General features: G+C 36.8%; 1 protein-coding gene across 1 annotated transcript in view; it reads left to right on the top strand.

The window, feature by feature from the left end:
- Nucleotides 1-17,505, top strand: part of LOC106875317 (COMM domain-containing protein 4) — a 30,460-nt gene extending 12,955 nt beyond the window's left edge. The window contains exons 5-9 of the mRNA XM_014923407.2: nt 4,812-4,931; nt 7,703-7,783; nt 9,087-9,148; nt 12,008-12,122; nt 15,005-17,505. Of these exons, the coding sequence (XP_014778893.1) occupies nt 4,812-4,931; nt 7,703-7,783; nt 9,087-9,148; nt 12,008-12,122; nt 15,005-15,051 (425 nt within the window). The 3' untranslated portion in view covers nt 15,052-17,505. The remainder of the gene's footprint in view (nt 1-4,811; nt 4,932-7,702; nt 7,784-9,086; nt 9,149-12,007; nt 12,123-15,004) is intronic.
- The last annotated feature ends 5,656 nt before the right edge of the window (nt 17,506-23,161 follow it).

Raw genomic sequence — 23,161 nt, 5'->3', positions numbered from 1 at the left:
CAATCTTTGGTGAACCCCTACTTGTACCCTGAATTCTTCGCTGTACTCATTGCCAACCCTCACCTTACTGATAGCATCCCCGTACATAGCTTGTACAGCTCTCACCAACCACTCATCTATCTCTAGTTTTCACATTGACTACCAGGTAAGTGATCAGGGGTCCCTGTCAAAGGCTTTCTCCAAGTCAACAAAAACCAAGTACAGAGGTTTATCTTTGGCTAAGTATTTCTCCTGCAGCTGTCTTACCAGAAATATAGCATCAGTGGTGCTTCTCCCTGGCACAAAACCAAACTGCATCTCATCTAGGCTAACTTTCTCCCTAATTAGTTGGGGGCTATGACTCTCTCCATAACTTTCATCACTTGATCCAACAATTTGATACCTCTGTAATTATTTCTCTCTAAGGTATCACCTTTACCTTTGTAGCAGTTGACTATGATGCTGCTACACCAGTCATTGAGTATGACTCCTTCGTGAGCCACCTGATTTACAATATGGGTGACTAGACCATAACCCACACCACCAGATATTTTAAGCTAGTCTCTCAATTGGGTCAACCTTTGGCAGACTCCCCTCCCATTCATTCTCCACATTTAGCGGTCTTGCATAATGGCATTTCCAAGCCTCTTTCTTTGCATAATCATTAAATGCAAGTGCACTATCATCCATGTGGACACATTTCTCTCCTATAACATCTCGATTTTCTCTCACACACTGTCTTGCAATCTGAAAAACTTCAATTCTTTGGTGCTCACGTTGCTGAACATAGGCAAACTTCTTTTCTGCTTCTCATTTGGCTAGATATACCTGTCTCCTAGCTTCCCTCCTGGCTATCTGATACAGTTCCCTGCTATCCCCACTCTTCCAGTCCTTCTAGGCCCATTTCTTTGCTTTATTGGGACTTCACACCACTCACAGATTTGGTCTGTGGCACTCAGCAAGCGGTCCTGCAGGAATTCCCAGTTCGCCTCTATGTCACAAGTTTGTAGCTCCTCCTCCCTCTCAACAAATTAATCAGTTAGGATGTCCCTAAATCTCTGAGCACATGAAGGGTCCTTAAGCTTTCAAATCTCTTCTTTTCAGATTGGTCTGCTTCTTGGCATCTTTCTGGCCTGGAATCTAAAATCACTAACAACTACTCTATGCTGGGGGATACATTCTTCATCAAGGAGGATCTTTGTATTTAAGAGCAACCATGCATCCCTCTGCCTGGTGAGAATGTAATTGATCTGGCTAGCGTAGCCACCTGATTGGTAGATTATCAGGAGGCTGATCGGCTTCATGAAGTTGGTGTTGCAGATCAATAGGTTATTTGCAACACAGAACTCCAGTAGCCTTGTTCCCACGTTTCTTGAACCAATTCTATGGGTATGCCGTCTGACATACCCATTGAAGTCCCCAGGAACGAAGATGAGATCCTTGTCATTCGTCTTAGAGGTAGCCTACAGGAGAATATCATAAAAATGGTCTTTCTGTACATTTGGTAGGCCCACTTGTGGGTAATACACAGAGATAATTGATGCTATGCTATTCTGCAAAACTAGCCTGAGCTTAAGCACTCTATTGCTCACTCTGACTACCTCTATGACCTTATCCACCTATTTCTCTGCAAGAAGTATGCCTACACTGCCTACTCATCACTGTTTCCTTCGCAGAAGATCTGAAAGAAATTAATGGAAAACTCACTACAATAAGCTATTAGCACCCCTGCATGGCCTTAGCCATGATGGCTAAAATAGATAAGGACGACCTCAGAACATTGAATCTTTCAGACAAGATAACAAAGGATCACGATGCTCGGCACCTTGCTGTACTCATGAAGACCCATCCTCCACAGCAGAAATCTTTAAGGACACATCCCCTGGTGAAGAAGATTGGCCTACAAGAGTCCTGTGTTGGTGCCACATAAAAAGCACTCATGCCACTGCCATGTAAGAGCATTTGTGTCGGTGGAATGTTAAAAGCACCCAGTGCACACTGTAGAATGGTTGGCATAGAAACCAAACCAAATCAGATTGGAACCTGGTATGGCTTACCAGCTCTGGTCAAACCATCCAACCCATGCCAGCAAGGAAAACAAATATTAAAGGATGATAATTGGTAGTAAGCAAAACAGTTTCAAAGTCAGTATTGACTATCATTTCATAGTGTGCGGGTATGTATTCATAAATATCTTTCATTTAAATCATTGTTTAGCATTCAGACTACTCTGTTAAATGTAATGCATATTTAATCATTTTTAATAATTATTTATTGTATTATTTTGTAGCTTAGAGATTTTTCAAAATGGAAATTGTTTATTTTTAGATGATGGATATGGCTAGTCTGAACATGGTACAGGTAGACTATTTGGGCTGGGCATGGCTGGTTTAAATGCTAAAGGATTAAACATCCACTATTCCATGCTTGTTTTATAGCCGGTTTGGTTACTGCTTGTGTAACACTACCTTTATATGTTTCCTATTTGGAAATAGATAATAAATATATTTTACTTTTGAAGTAAGAATATATATTGATAAACATGTCACTTATAACTTACTTATAAGTGTTATCATTATACATAAATCCTGACTCCAGCTACATAAACGCCATAGCAAGAAATATATACTCTGAAACGCTAACGGACATTTTATGCATGCATGTATGTTGAAGATAAATAATTTCATGTTCTTTTAACCGCTATAAAAAAATACACAGTTTCATAATTGCAGAAATAAATTTCATTAACAAGTTGAAGAACGTGAAGAAAGAGAAAATAATTACTACATTAGTTTATTTATGTACATTTAGCATTTATAGTACAATTGGAAAGTAAAGTTATTTTGTCGTAGAGAATTATGACTTAAAATTCACACTAGCTAATCCTTCATACTAACTACTCGAGTTCACAACAATTCAAATAAGTCTTGTTGGATTTAAGTCATAGACATGGCATAGAATATAGCCAATATCTCAAGGAGTGAGTGTCGTGGAGTTTAGTAACATCCAACTATCACTATTATGAGTGTTGTGGAGTTTAGTAACATCCTACGATCACTGAGTAATTTCCCAAAAATCAGGGTTTTTATAATTGCTCATATCCAAATTCTAAGAACCGTATTTCGTGAAAGATTTCTTTGACAAAAGTTTACAATTCGTATATGGGCAGTAATTTTAACCATTGGGATTACCAACAATTATGCTTGTTCGGGCAAACGACCATTACATCATATTGCCACCTTTTACGACTTGCTACACTTGCATAGGTGAAACTGAATTCATTGAGGCAGATTTTCTACAACCAAATGCCCTTCCTTTTACTTACCTGTTTCCAAGCCAGGTAATATTTCTGCGTGGCCAAACTGGATGCTTTGCTCAACTTCCTTTTCAGCCCCCCCCCCCATTGCCTATCATCTAACTGGAGCTCTTCCTTGGCACCATATATTTATCTCACTCTCCAAGAATCATTTCACTTTTGTCCATTAATACTGTTCTCTTCACCTACACCTTACATTGACCACTCCACCCAAGTGAACCACTAAATTATCTTTCCCTTCTCCACCATCACATGTCTCATTCCCCCATGTCTCATACCTGCTTTCCTTCTCACCCCTACATAGTATTGCAACCTATTCATCCTTATGTCATTTCCCTCTCATCCTTCCTCCATCTACCTTATCGTCATCTCTATTCTGCTGCTCACCCTCCACATTTTTCTTCACTGTCCACTGTCTCCTATTCCCCCTTACTTCCCCCAAATCATGCTTCTTTGGTCATTGCCACCCCTATTCGTCATTCACTATATCTAACCTTCAACCTACCCAATTGTACTGTCATTGCCTACCTCCCTCCACTCATTTCCCATCTCACTTGTTCATACACTCATGCAAGCAACATCCACTCACCTTAAACATCATTCATTCACCTTAAACATCGAGGCTCTACCCAGACATCATCACTATTTCTATCTCTTTCCATGTCTAGTTGATTACTTTCGCAGATTCTCATATACTTTGACCTGTTATCTCCTTGGAAAAAGCTGCCGCCTTCAGGTTTTATAATCTTTCAAGTGACATAGTGACCTCATTAGTGCTGGTGCCACAAACAAATCACCTAGTACATTCTGTAATTTGGTTGGTGCTAGGAAGGGCATCCAGATGTAGAACCCATATCTAGTGGACACTGAAGTATACTGCAATCCTTGAACCCACTGGGTCCTGTCAAATCATCCAATCCATGCCACCATGAAGCATAGAAATTAAATGTGTAAATATATATATATTTATATATATATATGTAGAACAAGTAGAAAGATAAATTTTATTCAACGCATAGATACTGAACAGTATAGATATAAAGGATAAAATCCTTTTTTCTTTTTAAAAGCAGAAAAATTTGTCAGCGGCCAGCCATGATGTTGCAGTGTTTATGTCCCTGTAACTTAGCTGTTTGGCAAAACATCCTGATAGAATAAGTAGTAGGCTTACAAAGAATAAATACTGGGGTCGATTTCCTCAACTAAAAGCGGTGCTCTATGACCAAAATATGTAAAACAATAAAAGACTATGTTCCATTTTATCCCCGAGCAACACTGGGTATCTCTGCTAGTATATATAAAATATATATATACACATACACATGCATACATACATAGAGAGAGATACTCCTAGTTTACCAAAAGGTGTGATTATATATTACATAATCTAAGAGAAAATGTCTTTGAGTTAGTGTTTACTGTTCATAGAATATATTCAACAGTGTATGTCAATTAGTTGTAAAAATTATTTTGACTTATTCCTCAGCAAACCTGTTTTATTTTTGTCATGTTTCAGATATTGGTGACATCAAGGCTAGTATTGCTGCGCTGTATTTCATCATCAGGAGTGCAGCCAAATGTGATGTTGATAGTGATACACTTTCCAATGAGCTTCAACAGCTGGGGCTGCCAAAAGGTAAAATCACTGCCTAATCATCTCATTGTGTTAACATCATCACCATTTAATGTTCACATTTTTTTCTATGCTTGCATGGGTTAGGCAGAATTTGTTGCGGTTGGTTTTCTGTGGCCAGATGCCCTTCCTGTTGCCAAACTTCAAGTTTCCAAACAAGGCATCATTTCCCCATAGTCAGACATATTTTCATGGAAGATTGGAAAGAAGTGACACTGTTTGCATGACAGTACTGCTTGTTTTACAAGCATCACATGATGTCAAGACAAGAGTACACACACACACACACACACACACACTCACACTCACACTCACACTCACATATCATCATCATCATCATCATCATCATTATATATATATATATATTTCTCTTTTATCTTCTATTTGCTTCGGTCATTAGATGGTGGCCATGCTGGCACTGCCTTGAAGAAGTTTAATCAAACAAATTGATTGCAGTACTCTTTTAAAGCTTGGTACTTATTATATTTGTCTCTTTTGCTGAATGGCTAAGTTACAAGGATGTAAACACACCAACACCAGTTGTCAAGCTGTACACATACAATGGGTTTCTTTCAGTTTCTGTCCACTAAATCCACTCACAAGGCTTTGGTTGGCCCAAGGCTATAGTAGAAGACTATAGCTATAATAGAACTCAAGACCACCTTGTTGGGAAGCAAGATTTCTCAACCACATAGACACTTTTATACAGAAAATTACATATTGCAGTTACACAATCTTTACATATTCTGGTATAATGTTGTTTTGTCTAGTATTGTGTTGTTGTCATTCATCTCCATGTCAGTCCCACCCAGAAAAGCCTGACTGTCCTCAATTTTTCCATGCATGATATGACTAAGGCTGAATTATCAATGTCAATGAGGTGTAATTTAAGGGAGATTTGGCTGCTATTTCTAGCAAGTTGAGCAAGCATGTATAGGTTCTTAGTGTGAAAGTATGAGGTATGGTTGTGTAGTATCATTGTGTAGCTTCAGATCAACTCTAATCAAACAAGTCTATGTTCAATGATGTTTCAGTCCTAACCGTCCCCTGTTTTTTCTCAGACATAATGCACATTTCTAAGAGGGTATGTGATTTGAGGAAAATTTAGCTACAATTTCTAGCAGCTTGAACAGCTATGTGGAGGCCTCCTTTAATGAAAGTATAGTGTGTTTCATTACAGTGTCTCCACTCAATCATTGTATAGTTTTTCACTGCAATGTGCTCAATTCAATGATAGTTATTATCATTACAATGTGTTCCTATATTTCCCAAGGTTAGTTTACTGCTGAAGGGCAGAATTTATTCCACAAATAGTCAGAATGAAGCATTTTTGTCTGGTACTATCTTAAAGTTAGATCATTGTTTAATACCCTTAGTTAATCTGTTTATCTCTAGGGATGTGTGTAATGAGTTTGCAGGTTATGAATGACTTCTTCACCTTAACTATTCTGAAATATTGTATCAATACTTCTTATCATTAGCAAGTACAATTAATTCATGACATAATGTATCTAGTTTGGTTTTGTTCCCAGAAGAGGCATCACAAATGCAATCTTCCAAGTAAGACAATGCAGGAGTAATAACTGGCTAAGAATAAACTACTATTCTTAGCTTTTGGTGATGTGGAGAATTTGTTTGACAGAGTACCATGCTTAGTAATTTGGTGGTCTTTGAGGAAACTAGGTGTAGATGAATGGCTTGTAAGAGTTATACAGCTGTGTAAAGAAATGCTGGTTGCTTAATATGGTTGGAGCTTATAAAAGAAGGCGACCCAGGAAAATGTGGGACGAAGTGAAGACTGATCTCTGGACCAGGATGTCTAGTGATATTAGGTTCTCAGGAAGATCTGCCCACCTCTGTGAAACTAACTTCTAGAAGCACTGTGTGCATGTATATGCACAAATGAATATCTTGCCCAACCTCCTCTGAAAATCCCCCTTTTAGACCATCCTATTTATTTTGCTACCTGTTAACACTTGTTAAACATTCTTCATCCATTAAATTATTGTTCTCCTCACTCACATGTTAGTGATTCATTACCACCTCATGTGCTACACCTGCACTCTCACCCACTTCTTAGCCTACCCAACCATGTCATCTCTCCCTTATCCTTCTCCTGTCAACTGTATTGTCGTTACTATCACTATTGCTTTCCTGCTGCTCTTTCCCACTCTCTTCAACATCCCTGTGCCTTCCCCAACTCATTCATCATTGGTCATCCCTTACTCCTTACATCCACCCTTCAGTCTTACCCAATCTTTAAGTTGTTACCTATTTTCCATCTCCCAATCTCTGGTTTCACCGTACACTCTTGCAAATCCCAACTTCCTCACACTCTGTCTCAACACACTTCTACTCACCTTGTACATTAAGGAAACACCCAGACTTGCAGCTCCTAATCATTCTCATTCTCGCTCCTAAAGGTGAGTAACCATGTTGCTCTTCTACAAGAACATATTTGTCTCTCCCTTCTCCCTTTCCTTCATACTTTAATCCCTCATTTTTTTGCTTACACAACACCCACCATCACCACCAGCACAGGTCCTGTAGTTTTGCAAACTGCTTGGTGACCTCAGTACATATTTTAAAGTGGTTGGTGTTAGGAAGGTTATCCAGCTGTAGAAACTATGCCGTAGCAGAAACTAGAAGACAGCAAGGTCCTTGGGCACATTGAATCCTGTCAAACCGTCCAGCTTATATGTAATGATGGTGATGATGATGTTTTAGATATTATTTAATGCATTTTTGAATACATATCTTATATATCATTCCAGAACATTCTACACCACTTTGTAAACTCTATGGTGATAATGTAACCAAGTTTCAGGAACAGTTACGCAAACAAAGTTTACGAAGTAAGTATAAAATATTTAGTAGTTCTCACATATTCTAGTTAGTATGCTAGCTAAAACACATTAAATTAATAGAACTTGTGTGCTACTTAGTATATTCTCAGGATAAAATGCTGAGATAAAAATAAGAACTTGGGTCTGCTAAGTACATTTTAAGTACAATAGTTGAAGAAGTATCAACTAATATCCACTAACTTACAAACTTTAAAATTAAGACTGGCTGACTTAACACATAGTCTATACAGAACAATTAAGGTGAACTTTATTTTGCTCGCTTGTTATGTTGATAATACTCAGAGATACTCTTGTTACCAAGAGGTATTATGTGTATACACACTCTGTTTGTTCAAAAACATTCTGAAAAAGAATTATTTTACATTCTCTCAAAGTTTCTAAATTCTTATAATATCAACTATATATCTTTTACTTGTTTCAGTCACTAGATTGTGGCCATACTGGGACACCATCTTAAAGAATTTTTAGTCGAATGTATTGACCCCAGTACTTATTTTTTTAAAGACTGGTACTTATTTTGTCGGTCTCTTGCCAAACCACTAAGTTATGGGGTCATAAACACACCAGCACTGATTGTCAAGTGGTGATGGTAGTGAGGACAGACACACACACTGTGAGTTAACAGGAAAAAAATCTTGCTTGGGGTCTCATTCATAAGATGTTACAGCACTTATATTCATTCTATGAAAGAAACTATAGAGAAAAATAATGCATTGTAAACATTTCAGTTCATACATATAAATATTACAAAAAAAATTAATACATTTTAAAAGGAGAAAAGTACTGCTGGCAACAAAAGATTATTAATGAATGAGTGAGAAAAATGGATAGATTGAAAGGGATTTGAAGTGAAATTTTAAAATTTCATGTTTAGGAGAGAGAGAGAGAGAGAGAGAGAGAGGGTTACCAACTTAGTTTTGACATCATCAATGTTGTTTACATCGCAGCTGGCAAGCTATGTATGTATGCATGTGTGTGTATGTGTTTATATATGTGTGTATATGTATGTATTTGTGTTGTTGTGATATTGATATACATACATATATAGCTATTAGTGAGGGATTATCAATCCAGGCAAAATATTTCATAAGCTCTCTGTTGGCATACCAGGTATACTTATGGCAGGGTCCAGGGTTATTCATCACAATTGTAGATAGTAAATCCATGGATGGCCTCCAGCGAAACAAGTTAAAAATAATGATCATTACATATTTTTCCTTTATTGGAGGAAATTAGGCTTACAGCAAGTATACAAATATATTAATTCTTTATGTTTCTTTTTTCAATTTAGTATCACATATGAACTCAATTCAGTGGCGGGTTGATTATGTTATCAGTTCGAAATCACTAAAGGTAAGGCATTAAGACATATAATATAGTAATTTAAAAGTTTTTTTTTTATTATTCAGCTTTTTACAAATGTTGGATTTCAATATATTATGACTGTTTGTTGATACTATAATATAAAGTATATTTATTGAACTAATATTTTTTTTTCAAATCAGTCTTTCTATGTATTAAATTTGTCATTAATATGTTTGTATTACATACTACTAAACTGTGAAATTTTCTTGGTCTGGATATTTCTCTCAAGTGATGTGGTAATATTAAGGACTCTGAAATATAATGTTTTGAATATTTTTTCGTCCTTTACTAGTTTCATTTCATAAACTGCAACTATCTTTCATACTAATTTCAAGAGTCAGTTATATTGACTCTTGTACTTTGTCTTTCCATCACACTGTTGTCAGTTCGAATTGCTGCTCCTTCTGTTGGGTTAGCATGAGGTAAACCTTATTTATCCTATGCATTCTACTCATTCAACAACTCATCATGGTAGCACTCCCATGTCATTAGAAGTAACAACAAGTGTGCTTTCATAATTTTGGATGTACTATTCTCTGATGACATCTAGGTTCTTTCTGACTCACTTTCTTGTGATACTGAACACCTCAACCTGTGATCCTCGTATTGCATAATATGTACACATCTCTTCCTTTCTGGTTCACCCTGAGTTTCCCTTTCAGCTACTTGGTAATTCTCTCAATTTCCACTTTCTTTACAACTCTATATACCATGTCATTCCACCACAATATTCGATCTTGATAGAACTTTGATTTGGTCACATGTCTGATTTGTAACCCTGAGATGGTTATCTCATAGGAACTCATGGTCATCATCCATGCTATAAGGATCTAGCTCTGCCTCCCTACATCTTGTAGTATTTCTTTAAACCTATAGCTAACTACAGGTTCTTCTCTCTCTGAGTCTGTCTAGCTCTGACTCTGAGATCATCAGCCAATATTTTATGTGGAAAATGCATTTTTAACCAGGAAAGGATTTCATATTTACAGTAGTTTGCCTCTCGTATTTCCTTGTGAGGATGAAACCAATCTCACTTGATTTGTAGGTGATGAGATGGCTGGCTGGTTTCTTAAAGTGTGTTTCAAATTATGTTGGTTGCATTAAAAAGCAGCAAGAGTCTTAAACCCTCCTTCTTCTTCATACTATAACCATTGCTTCCATGGACTTCACAGAACCTGTCTTTGTATTGGTCAACATGACTGTTAAAGGCACCAACCAGCATGATGAAGTCACTGTTGATCATCATTGAGGTCAGTTTGCAGAAGGGTCTCAGAAAAATGCCTTCTGGTTGTTTGTCAGTCCTAACTGTAGGATATATACAAAAATAAATGTTGCTGTTAAGTTCTTTATAATAGTTTAAATCATCCTATTGCATACTCTGACTATCTCAGTCACTCTGTCTAAATATTTCTCAGTTAACAGTATGCCTACACCATCCCCATCATTTACTCACCCAGAAGAATTTGTGTTGTTGTTCCTTGGCTGAAGATCCTTTCTATTTTAGTTCTTGCACACAGCACACCTCCAATCTTCTCTACTCCAGCATCTCCACAATCTCATGAAACCTATTTTTACATTGTATCTACATTGATAGTGACAGCCCTAAAGCATGTGTTTACCTGTACATATAAGACTTCACAAACTGTTCCTCAGAGTTTCACATGAACAAACCTCAGACAGTGCTGAAACTCTGAGTAGGTTTGTAAAGTGTTTCCAGCTTCAATAAAATTCTATTATACTCTACATTCAGTATTTGAGTACTATATTTTGTATCTTGTATTGTACCTATGTGCTTAAATGTATGTGTATTTATTTATAGTTAAGATATTTAATGCTGAAACACTAAAAGCCTAATCATTATCATTTATTGTTCGTTTTCTATGCTAACGAAACACTATTAGTCAATGACTAATGCATTTCTTGACATGTTTACATTTTATTATGACTGGATCAGTGAAGTGTAAACTTTACTTACTGAAATAACAGTGGGACAGTCATAAAATAAATGAAGAAGGATGCATTGAAATGCCATTGCTATCTGAATAAAACAATAGTTGAACAACGTATGTGTTGAACAAGTGCTAACATATTTAATATGGTAAGCAAAAAAGTTTCAATTAAAATTAGTGTTGCAAAGAGGAAAACAGACTCAATGATTAATATTAATTAAATCTAGTCAAAACAAACAGATGACAACTTCAAAATTTTAATTAGTTGACATGAAATTCTTTGCTCACTACATTGTTAATACTTAACTATTATTTCATACAGATGGATCCCTATGTAATTTCCTTCTCATTATGTTACGATATATCAACTGTTGTACATCTCTACTGTGATCCTCTACCACTAAAACTGACATGTACTGGTTAAGGCTATCTTTTGCTAAAGAGGTCTGATGAGATGCAAATATGTACAGAATTGGCCACTATGTTTGCCAAAGTCACCTTAAATATTAATATCACTTCTGAAGCTAATGTTTTCATCTCACTGCATGCATAATTCTAATTTTAATGAATTAAGGTTTTGAATTTGTCCTCTCCTTGCTGTGACCAGATCTAACATTAGTTATTCTGCCTACATTTTTCTATTTTCATTGCAAAGGTGACTTAATTGAAATGTTATTGTTCACTTGATTAGGTATGTTAGTACTTATTTCTCATTCATACAATAATATATACTGGCCGAGGCAGAAAAAAAAAAGAAAAGGTATAAATTACTCAGACAATATCCACATGAAAGACAATAGTTAGTGTTAAAGTATGAGAGAGATATAGCACATGAGGAGATGCAATAACAACAGCTGGTCAGTTTTTGTTATTTCAATATTCTTGAATTCTTTTCCAGACAGTAAACAAACCAAATGTACAGATATGTTTAAAAGTCGTAAACCCAGACACAGGAAACTCAAAACCAGTTGTATTTAATATGTCTGCAGAAAAATTTCGTGTTTTTCTAAATGGTAAGTCTTTTGATTAAAGCCTATTTAAATTTGAATTTTAAAGTTCTGGTTTTCTAAAGAGGATATTTTTGTGACTCTGCATAGGTGCGACCGTGTTGTTGAAAAGCGTGTGGTCTTGGGTTCAGTTCCACTGTGCAGCACCTGTGATCAGAGCCTTCCACAATAGTCCTAGACTGATCAAAGCTATGTGAATAGATTTCGTACACAGAAACTGGAAGAAGCCCATTGCATGTGAATGTGTATGTGCACGCGCGCATGTGCCTTTTTCTTGACATCACATGATGGTTGTAAACAAGCATCACTTTTATAAAAGTGATGTTATTTGTTTCCAGCCATTTTTGAAAAGCATGTCTGGCCATGGAAGAATATCATCTTGCTAGGAAACAAGTAAGAGTTGGTGACAGGATTGACATCCACCTATAGAAAAGCTGCTTCAGCTAATCCTGTCTGACTCATGCAAGCATAATAACAAAGATGTCAAAATGTTTAAATATATATGTGTGTGTGCATGTTTAGCAGTTTTTCATATCAGTGTATATTCTCATTGGGAATCATAAAAACATTATTGTCCTGTCTAGAGATTAAACAAAAAACCAGCAACAGAACTCATAATTGCTACAAATGCTGGGTCTCACTAGCACTGATGATCTCTCACTCTCCTCACCATACTAAAGACTATCACAAAGACTGGCTTTCTTCCTCAGGGCCAGAGAAGTTTCCAACAATTACTAACCCTAATCAAAGTTCAAGTGAGACCTAAAATAAAATACTGTTATATCTGAAATGGCAACAGTGATGCTAGAATAAATACAAACAACTTACTCTGCGTCCATTAGTACACCTAAGGGGTCCGTATAATGTATTGTTCTTTCTCTATTTTTTCTACAACCAGTACAGAGACCACTGTTCTTTTGAAGTAGCTATTTTACCTGGAATTAACAAGAATTCTGAGAGATATGTTTAGTGAACAACATCCAAGATCCTCTAAAAATAGGTTGTAACTTTTTATAATATGCAGGCGTGGCTGTGGTAAGAAGTTTGCTTCCCAACCACATGGTTCCGAGTTCTGTCCACTGTGTGACACCTTGAGCTAGTGTCTTCTTCTATACCCTCAAGCCAACCAAAACCTTGTGAGTGGATATGGTCGGCAAAAACTGAAAGAAGCCCATCCTGTTTATATATATATATGTGTGTGTGTCTTCATATCTGTGTTTGTCCCCTACTACAGCTTGACTACCAGTGTTGGTCTGTTTACATCCCCATAACTTAGTGGCTTGGTAAAGGAAACTGATAGAATAAGTATCAGGCTTAAAAAATAAGTACTTGGGTTGATTGATTCAGCTAAAAAAATTCTTCAGAGTGGTGCCCCAGCATGGTCACAGTCTCACGACTGAAACAAGTAAAAGATAAGATGTAATTTATGTTTGGAAAGGAATATGATGGATACTCAAACTTTTACCCCTTTAGCAGCAGAAATCATCAGTTGATATTTCAATAGAAAACAGCAAACATTATCAATTGATGTTTCGAAAGTTTTACATGGATACAACTGTCATCAAAGGAAAGTGAATATTTTACAACACTTTTTAATGAGAGTGTAAATGTTATTGTACAAGAGACTAACAATTATTATAGTTTTTGTACTTATTTAAAGTGAGTACATATAAAAATTACTCTTGAGATATTTTTTGTTTTTTGCCCAATTGGCACATACATTCATGCAACCCTTTCCCACTGTTTAAGTGTTAATGGTTGCTTGACCTTCATGAAATAACAGCTGAATCTCTTTCATAGCTCACTTTACCATGTTAAAAAAGTGTATATTGAATAATGTAGGTTTAGTTGCAGTTCATCTCAGCCTTTCAGTCTCCTGTGATACATAGGCCATCCAAATTCTCCTTTCTCATGCAGTATCTTGTATTGTACCTATGTGCTTAAATGTATGTGTATTTATTTATAGTTAAGATATTTAATGCTGAAACACTAAAAGCCTAATCATTATCATTTATTGTTCGTTTTCTATGCTAACGAAACACTATTAGTCAACTCCCAGTTCTTTTCATCTTGTTTGTCTGTTGCTGAGATGATTCTTATTCCTGTTGGTTACTTAAGAAAATTTTACATTGTTAGATAGTTTTGAGTGCTATTACTTGTGTATTGATATCATCTTTCTGTCCTGAGGTCAGAGGGCACTTTAACCTCAGAAGAGCTTTAGCCAGAGGATGTCATCAATTTCTGAGGCAGGGAACTTTCTTTCCTCAAGATAAGTGAGTTTGTTTTGCTTTCTTTCTAATGTTTTTAGCTGGCAGCCCTGTTAACTTTCTGTCCATCTACCAATCTATAGGACCAGGTCTGTTATGCTCAAAGACATTGAGTAGGTGCCTTTGCTTGTGCCTAGAGGAAGCCTCACATCCCTACAAGGGTCCTTGATACACTCGTGCTGATTGAGTGTGGTGGGGGTCATAGATGGAGGTACATTAGTTATGTAGTGATTTGGGGATAACAACAACAATATAGACACTGAATATGGAGACTGGAGAGAAGTTGGATGTATAATATTGTCTTCCATGAGAGACAGTATAAATGAGTTGAGAAAGTATCAGGGCATTAAAGGTATTAATCAGTATATGAAGGAGAGATAACTATGCTGACTGAGAGGGATGTGTAAATAATAGAAGATGAATGAAAAGTGTGTTGACAAAGTGAGAGTAAGTGAGGCATATTTGTCTCTGGATATTATGCCACAAATATGAGATGACATTTGCTCATTTCCAAGTTGGAAAAACTAATTTTAAAGCAAGATTTATGATTACTGTGATTGGATTTCTTCAATTTTTTTTTCCATTCTTAAATTGAATTTTTTAAAAATTTTATATTTCCAGAACTAAAACAAGTTGATACCATAATGGACAACCTGAATTCATCATAACAAATAATGTACAGCTGTCTCCTTGGCAAATGAATTCTCTGCAGAAACAGTTCAGACTTGGTGCTCTTAGGAAAACCCCAAATAGATAGCACAAACTACTTTTTCCTTTCCCCAATCTCAATTGGCTTAATTCAGAAATCATCTGATTCACAGTTGTATCTTTTTCCTGTCCTTAGATAAGGCATGAATGTCACAACTTTTGTATGGTTAAGGCTGACCAATGATTACAGAATCTATTTTGCATATTTAGTAGAGGTTATTAACAAGATGGTACACCAACATTCTTCAGAGATACATGAATATAACGACCTCCTTACCAGCATTAAAATCAATTATTATTTATATTATCAAACATTGCACTATACACATATTGATATTTAGAATACTACCTTTTTACATTCTGAATGAAGCCATTTTGTTTATGCTACTAAAGATTTAATAAAGGCATAAACATCATAAACATATCACCAGCTGTGCATGGTTGACCTTAGTCTTCAGTTTAGTTTCAGTTTTATGCAGAAAGTACTTAACCTACTTTGCTAATATATCTAAATGTCACAACTTCCTGTCCCTCCATTCTAAATATGAACTCTGACTGACTTTTAATACTAGAGAGATGTGGATTCATGACAAATAAAATACCTTGTGGTGTTTCAATACAACCTTTTAGATTCTAAGATTAAATCCCCCTGGTGTCAACTTTACCTTCCATCCTTTGGTGCGGTTAAGGAAAATAAAGTTTTTGGTAAGTATTATGGAGGCAATATAATTAACTGTTTCCTCAATGTAAATTTCTGGCCTTGTGCCTATATTGGAAGCAATTATTAATAGAGGATGATGGGTGGGAGAATCTTTAGTGTTGGACAAAATGCTTTGCTGCATTTAGTTAAAGCTGATTAACGTTCTGCAATCAAATCCCTCTAAGATGAACTTTGCCTTTTGTCCTTCCAAGGATTAATAAAATAAATTTCTTATCAAATACTGGGGTTGCTGTAATCAACCACACTCCTCCTCTAAATTGAAAGCCATGTGCCGATATTAGAAATTCTTCATTATTATTATTATTATTATTATTAGTAGTAGTAGTAGTAGTAGTAGTAGTAGTAGAACATTCATTGATGTATTGTTGTTGCCTTGACTACTTGCCCATAGAGGGATGATAGGTTTCAGTATGTGAGACAATAGATGAGGGCAAATTTAAGCCTGCTGGTTCCACTAGTAGCAGGGGGCAGTTGTTTGGTAGAATTACCATAATCAACTTTATCTATCATTTGTTTGAGATTAGGTTCAATGGTATAAGCTCTCTTTCCTTAAGAAATAGGTGGCTTTATTCCTGATTTGGAACAATTGTTAATTGGACGTGGAGTGAGAGAATTAGTTGTATCATATTTAGTTACAACCATTTAACTTTTTTCATTGAAATTCAACCAAGACAGATTTTTCCCTTCATCCTTCTGGGACCAATGAATTACTGGAGGAATCAACTGAGTCAATTACACTCCTCCCTAGAAATGTGTGTTCTTGTATCTGTTTAAAAATCGAATTACACATAAAGGTGGTTGATGACAATGGATAAAGCACCTGACAATATTTAGATATATCTATTTATTTTCTGAGTTCAAATCTCACTGAGACTCTTTCAGCCTTGCAGGTTGAAAAAATAGTCACCAGGTCATATATTGTATCCCATTTCCTTGGCTTTGTGCCAAAATACATACTAGTAATACACTGAATTTGGTACACCATCATACACAACGCCCTGCATCTAGTTGAAAGACATTTTTATGTTGACATAGTTTGGAAAGAAGTCCAGCCTTGTGACAAACAAGAATATCAAATACTTGCTCCCGTCCCCTATCTTTTGTAATATTAAAGTTCTGAATAAATACAGGTACAACACTGACTTTCCGGACTCTGATGGTCCAGAACCTCTTGTAATCCACACTACTTTATGAACAGGAACTTCAAATTCTCACAGTTGCCAGACTAGCTTACTTGGTAGCTCTATACTTCATTTAATTAAGTAAATTTAATTTATTTAATGTAGAGGTGACCACCCTTGGTTTGGAAAAATCAGTCGTCTGAAAGTTTCCAGACAATCAATGTAAAAATAAAATCAAGCTACAATGCTTCATATAAGTAAATAAATACTAATGTCTTTTAACTGTTTTTGTCTCCCCAAAAATTTCATAAGGGAATGAGATGTGACATACATGCTTTTCTCATAGATATTATTAATGTTAGTCAGAAACATAACCAAGATTGTGGATAGGAACTCCTTTGGTTTCTGAGTATATTTGGCTAAGAATATAATCAAATGAAACACCTAACATGACCAATACAATACTGACCAGAATAGCCAAAATCAGAGATTTCATACTGTCCAAACAAAGTTGTCCAGTTTCTTTACCAACTGTAAATAAAATATGTAAATTATTATTTTAAAGAAATGAATCTGATTTATTGTTTTAATCTAAAAACAAAAATTTTCCTTTTTGATTATAGTTTTGTTGCCAAACATTTCCTTAAATAAAACTGACCACCTTATTTGACCACTTCTGGCTGTGGTTCTTATAAAGGATCTTTAGCACATGTTTTCTTAGACTTTCACACCACTTGATTCACTGTTGTTTTGCAATATACATAACTAAGAATTTTTCTCTTGTTTTTTTAACTGCCTCATTCATTCGTTCGATCATGTAACCCATTATACCAACATGTACTATCATGACTTGTAACTATTTAATTCTTCAAATAACCTTCAAACTGTAATTCCCTAAAATCTTAGTTCTGTGTCACTGTTTTGTAATGTTTTCGCCATTGTTCTCTAAAATTTGTATGTATTCTTGTTTTACTTATGTCTCTCCAATGTTGTCATGTCTCTCTCCTCAACAATAGTAAACTGGCCATTGCTTGTCTGCAGTGCCCCCACCACCTATACTGGAAATTTATTCTCAATACTGGAAACCCCTACAGGGCTCTGCCTCGCTTCTGAACCAGAACACTTGCATACCTTCTTCCCTTCTTCCCCGTCACCAACAACTGCCTACACTACTGCATGTACCAAAGGGTGATATGTTACTTAGGAAATTATTAGTAAATTAACAAGCCATCTACCTCTTTCTCCCTACATATAATGGACTAACCATGGCAGATCATTTATATAATTAATTTATATATTGACCTATTTATATTTGCAGCAGTAATGCTTATATTTACAACGCTACTCACTTTAATAGGGACAACAATTTTAATATGTTTGAATGATGGTAGATTAAAGCAAGACCACCTGATGTGACATGTTTGTTGCCAAATGATCACTGAAACCTTCTTTTCAGGTGCCCAATACCATCTCTCCTGCCCATGTAACCTCCCATGTCCCTTATCCAGTTCTCAGAGCTGGCACTGTGAATATAGGCACATTGAAAAGTAGATCTCGCAGGATTGTTGAGTTGCTTGAATGGAGGCATGTTGATGTATGTTGCATTCAAGAGGTAAGGTGGGGAGGAGCTTCAGCCATGTTCCTCACAGGCAAGACACATAGGTATAAAATCTTCTGGGAAGGTAACAGTGATGGGGTAGGTATACTTCTTGCAGAGAAATGGGCGGATAAGGTCATAGAAGTAGTCAGAGTGAGCAATAGAGTGCTTAAGCTTGGGCTAGTCTTACAGAATAGCTTAGCATCAATTATCTCTGCCTATACCCTACAAGTGAGCCTACCAAATGAACAGATGGACTATTTTTATGATATTCTCCAGCAGGCAACCTCCAGGACAAATGATAAGAATCTCATCTTTGTGGCTGGGGACTTCAATGGGCATATCAGACGGCAGCCCAGTATTTTCCATGGTATACATGGGGGGGGCCATGGAATTGGAGGGAACAGGGCTACTGGTGTTTTGTGATGCAAATAACCTATTGATCTGCAACACCAACTTCGGGAAGTTGACCAGCCATCTGATAATCTACCAATCAGGTGGCTATACTAGCCAGATTGATTACATTCTCACCAGGTAGCAGGATGCATTGTTGCTCTTAAATACGAAGTGTTTCAGATTTCCAGACAGTTTGTGCGAGAAAATTGTGATGTCATAGGAGAGGGTGAAATGTGTCTGCATGGATGATGGTGCACTTGCATTTAATGATTATGCAAAGAAAGAGGCTTCAAAATGCTATGATGAAAGACTGCTGAATGTGGAGAATGAATGGAAGGAGAAGAGTCTGCCAAATGTTGACCCAATTGAGGGACCAGCTGCCTGAATCAACAGCACCCTGGTAGATAAAGCAATTAAGGGTATAAAGACAGGGAAAGGACCCAGTCCATCAGAAATTACTGCTGAGATGCTTAAAATATCTGGTGGTGTAGGTTATGGTCTAGTCACCCGTATTGTGGTTCACAAAGGAGTCATACAAAATGACTGGTGTAGCAGCACCAAGGTCAACTGCTACAAAGGTAAAGGTAATGTCTTAGAAATAATTACAGAGGTATCAAATTGTTGGATCAGGCAATGAAAATTACGGAGAGAGCCTTAGCCCAACTAATTAGGGAGGGAGCCTAGAAGAGATGCAGTTTGGTGTTGTGCCAGGGAGAAGCACCACTGATGCTATATTTCTGGTAAGACAGCTGCAGGAGAAATACTTAGCCAAAGATAAACTTCTGTACTTGGCCTTTGTTGACTTGGAGAAAGCCCTTATCTCATGGTCAATGCGGAAACTAAGGATAGACGAGTAGTTGGTGAGAGCTGTACAAGCTATGTACAGGGATGCTACCAGTAAGGTGAAGGTTGACAATGAATACAGCGAAGAATTCAGGGTACAAGTAGGAGTTCACCAAGGATCAGTTCTCAGCCTCCTCTTGTTCATCATAGTCCTCCAGACAATAACAGAGGTTTTAAGACAGGCTGCTCCTCAATGCTGATGACCTTGCTCTAATAGCTGAGTCACTGCCAGAACTGGAGAAGTTGTTCTAGGTAAGGAAGCAAGGTCTAGAATCGAAGGGCCTTAGAGTTAACCTAGCAAAAATCAAAGTCTTAGTAAGAAGGTAGGCAAATCGGAAATCCTTTCCGGTAGGAACTCCATAAAATACACTCAATGTAAGCTTTGGACACATAAAAGGTGCATCAATATCAGAGGAAGGTTAACAGGGAAACTAGCTTTTGTATGCAGAAGATGCACAGGTACACAAAATGCTGTAAGTGGGCAGAAAATAGACTCCATCAACTGCCAGGGGGGGCAAGCTAGAGATAGTAGTTAGCTTCCATTATCTAGGTGAACCAAGTTGGTGGTGGAAGGGGATGCTCCAAGAGTGTAACTGAGAATAAGATAAGGCTGGGCAAAGTCCAGAGTTCCTAACTCTGCTGGCAACAAAGGGCTTCTATCTCACAATGAAAGGCAGATTGTATGATGCCTGTGTGCAAACAGCGATGCTACATGGGCTGTGACAGCTGAAGACATGCGTAGGCCTGAAACAAATTAAGCCAGTATGCTTCACTGGATGTACAATGTCAACGTACATGTTCGACAATGTAAGCATCTTTAGAGAAAAGTGAGGCATCAGATGTGGTGTGCAAGAGACAACTGTGCTGGTATGGTCATGTGATGCATATAGACAAGGACAGCTGTGTAAAGAAGTGCTGATCTCTAACTGTGGAGGGAATCTGTGGTAGAGGTTAACCCAGGAAGACATATGATGAAACATGATCTTTGAACCTCACAGAAGCAATGTCTAGTGACTGAGACCTTTGTTGATATGCTGTGCTTCAGAAGTCCCATCAAGCCAAGTGTAATCATAGTCATGGCTGATGTTGTTGTCACATAACTGGCATGTAAAGAGCACCGTTCGAGCATTGGGCCTCACAGAGGCAAAGTTCCTTTCATGAGGGCCTCATGGAGGCAAAGTGCCTGAGTTCCTTTCAATGTTCCTTTCATGAGGGCCTCATAGAGGCAAAGTGGCCAAGTTCCTTTTGGGCATCAGGCCTTACAGAAACAAAGTGGTTGAGTTCCTTTCAAGTGTTGGGTACCTGTGCATTAGTATAAATGATACAAGTTTGTTATTACTGTACTATGAATGCTAAAGGGTTAAATTTTTCTCTTCAGAAAAATCCTTTGCACAAGTTCTCATGTTTCCACATATGAACTTATGCAAACTTGCTGATTTTATTAAGATTGCAACAAATGGCAAGATGCTTTGATAGGGAGACTCTGTCCAAGCCATGCAACCATGGAGAAATGGACATAATGATAGTATTGATTTTTTTTTTCCTCAGACTTTAGTTTGTGTTTCATGTCTTCATGCTTGAACCACAGAATTGAAAACCACATATGCATAGCATATTTCAGTTACCAATTGATAGGGGTTTAATAAATTTGGTATGAGTAGGTTCAAGTAATGAAATTCAAATTTCATTTGTAAGATTTAGCATTCTCATGGTGGGTGTTGATAGTTTGTCATTAGCTTTAATAAAATCAATGAAAATGACAAGCCTTAAGATGTTTTTCCATAAAGATCAGATCTATAAAAGCTAATCACCATATCAGAAGTGGAGATATAGCCTTTTCATTTTGAAACTCATTTACAACACTTGATTTATAAACTTACAATAAGGAAATCATTTACTACAGGACTTACTAAAAATTAAACAATCCTAATTACTCTCTACTCTTTATTTGCCATAGGGTACCTTCCATCTGCAGCTTCAGCATATATCATCCATTGTTGTTTCATTGTGCATACAACAGCTAAACCCAAGTATTTGATTCCCTACAGTTAGACTTCCATAAATTAATAAATCACATTTATCATCAAAGCACAAGGAATTTCATGTCCTTTATTTTTATTTCTAGAGACATCAATGAGACTATATCAATCTCTAAGATGGCATTTAATTCAAATGTGTTTCTATCAGCAATACATTTCTGTAGCTTGGTTACACTAATGGACATCCTCTGGCGCACACCAGTGCTGTTTCAACTCTCTTTTCTATCACTATCATAATGGCATCTTTTCCTGGGAGTTAGTTGTTCCTGTTCTTCCCACTTGTCTTTCCAACCCCTTTGGTCCTACACTAACCATTATACGCTGTTTTTTCTTCCCAGAACATTGACACTCTGGAATTTTGGTCCTACAGTTGTTGACTCATAACAGTTTAAATGGAATATTAATGGCATTGTTGGTCTCTGATGGCTTGCAAAGGTCAAAAGAAACAAAGAAGTAAACAAAACACCATGTGACCCTTGGATGCTTTTTGCAGAGTTTATTCTGTTGCAAGTATTTGGGTGAAAATTGACAATAAGTTCCTCTCATCAGTCATAGCAACTCTGAAAAGAGGGTAATGGATCCTATTTTTTCTCTTTTAATCATTTAAAAAAATCCGCCTTATGAAAAGTAATTTGGTTATATGCCTACCTTTTTAAGAACTTTTGTATTTTGTTGGGTGGCAGTGTTAAGATTTTTTTCATGTTTAGAATGTCTCATATATTGGAGAGCAGTAGGTCAAATCAATAGGTGGACAATTTTTATTAGTGTTACAAGCACTGCATTGCTTCTATGGCCAACAAACTTTCCACAGTCCAGTTAACTTAGTTGTAACCATACAGTGATGGAATAGTCTCCTTTGCAAACTGTACTGTAAAATTGTCGTCTATTCTGGTGGCTTGTAATTCTGAATGGAGTTGCTCTATACATTACATACAACAAGACTCTGCTGTCAAAAATACAGTGAATGAATGACTGGTTCACTACAGCTCACAAACTGTAATATAAAATACTAGCAGTATAGCCCAGCTTTGCCCGGGATTAAGTTGGGATTATTAAGCTAATCAAGTTCTTTATTTCAAACCAAACTAAGTAACATGACGTCAAATTTGGGCAGAATCAGTGTTGCAACTGGAGCACATGGGTTGGGAGTTTGATCGGCAAAGGTGATCAGGTTACACATGTCAGCCCTTTGAAAATACCACCGCCATCATCTAACCCCTCTTTGCCCATGGGTTAGGAACCCTTCCAGCAAGGAAAATAGAATGACCAAAAGGGCTCCCGATTCTCTGTGTCAGAAGCGGTTTTGTTCAGATCACAAGTAAGTCTTAAGTATATATATATATGAGAACACGG

This window comes from Octopus bimaculoides, chromosome 14 (genome assembly GCF_001194135.2).
Source record: "Octopus bimaculoides isolate UCB-OBI-ISO-001 chromosome 14, ASM119413v2, whole genome shotgun sequence".
NCBI lineage: Eukaryota > Metazoa > Mollusca > Cephalopoda > Octopoda > Octopodidae > Octopus > Octopus bimaculoides.
This window is presented reverse-complemented; position numbering and strand designations above follow the sequence as displayed.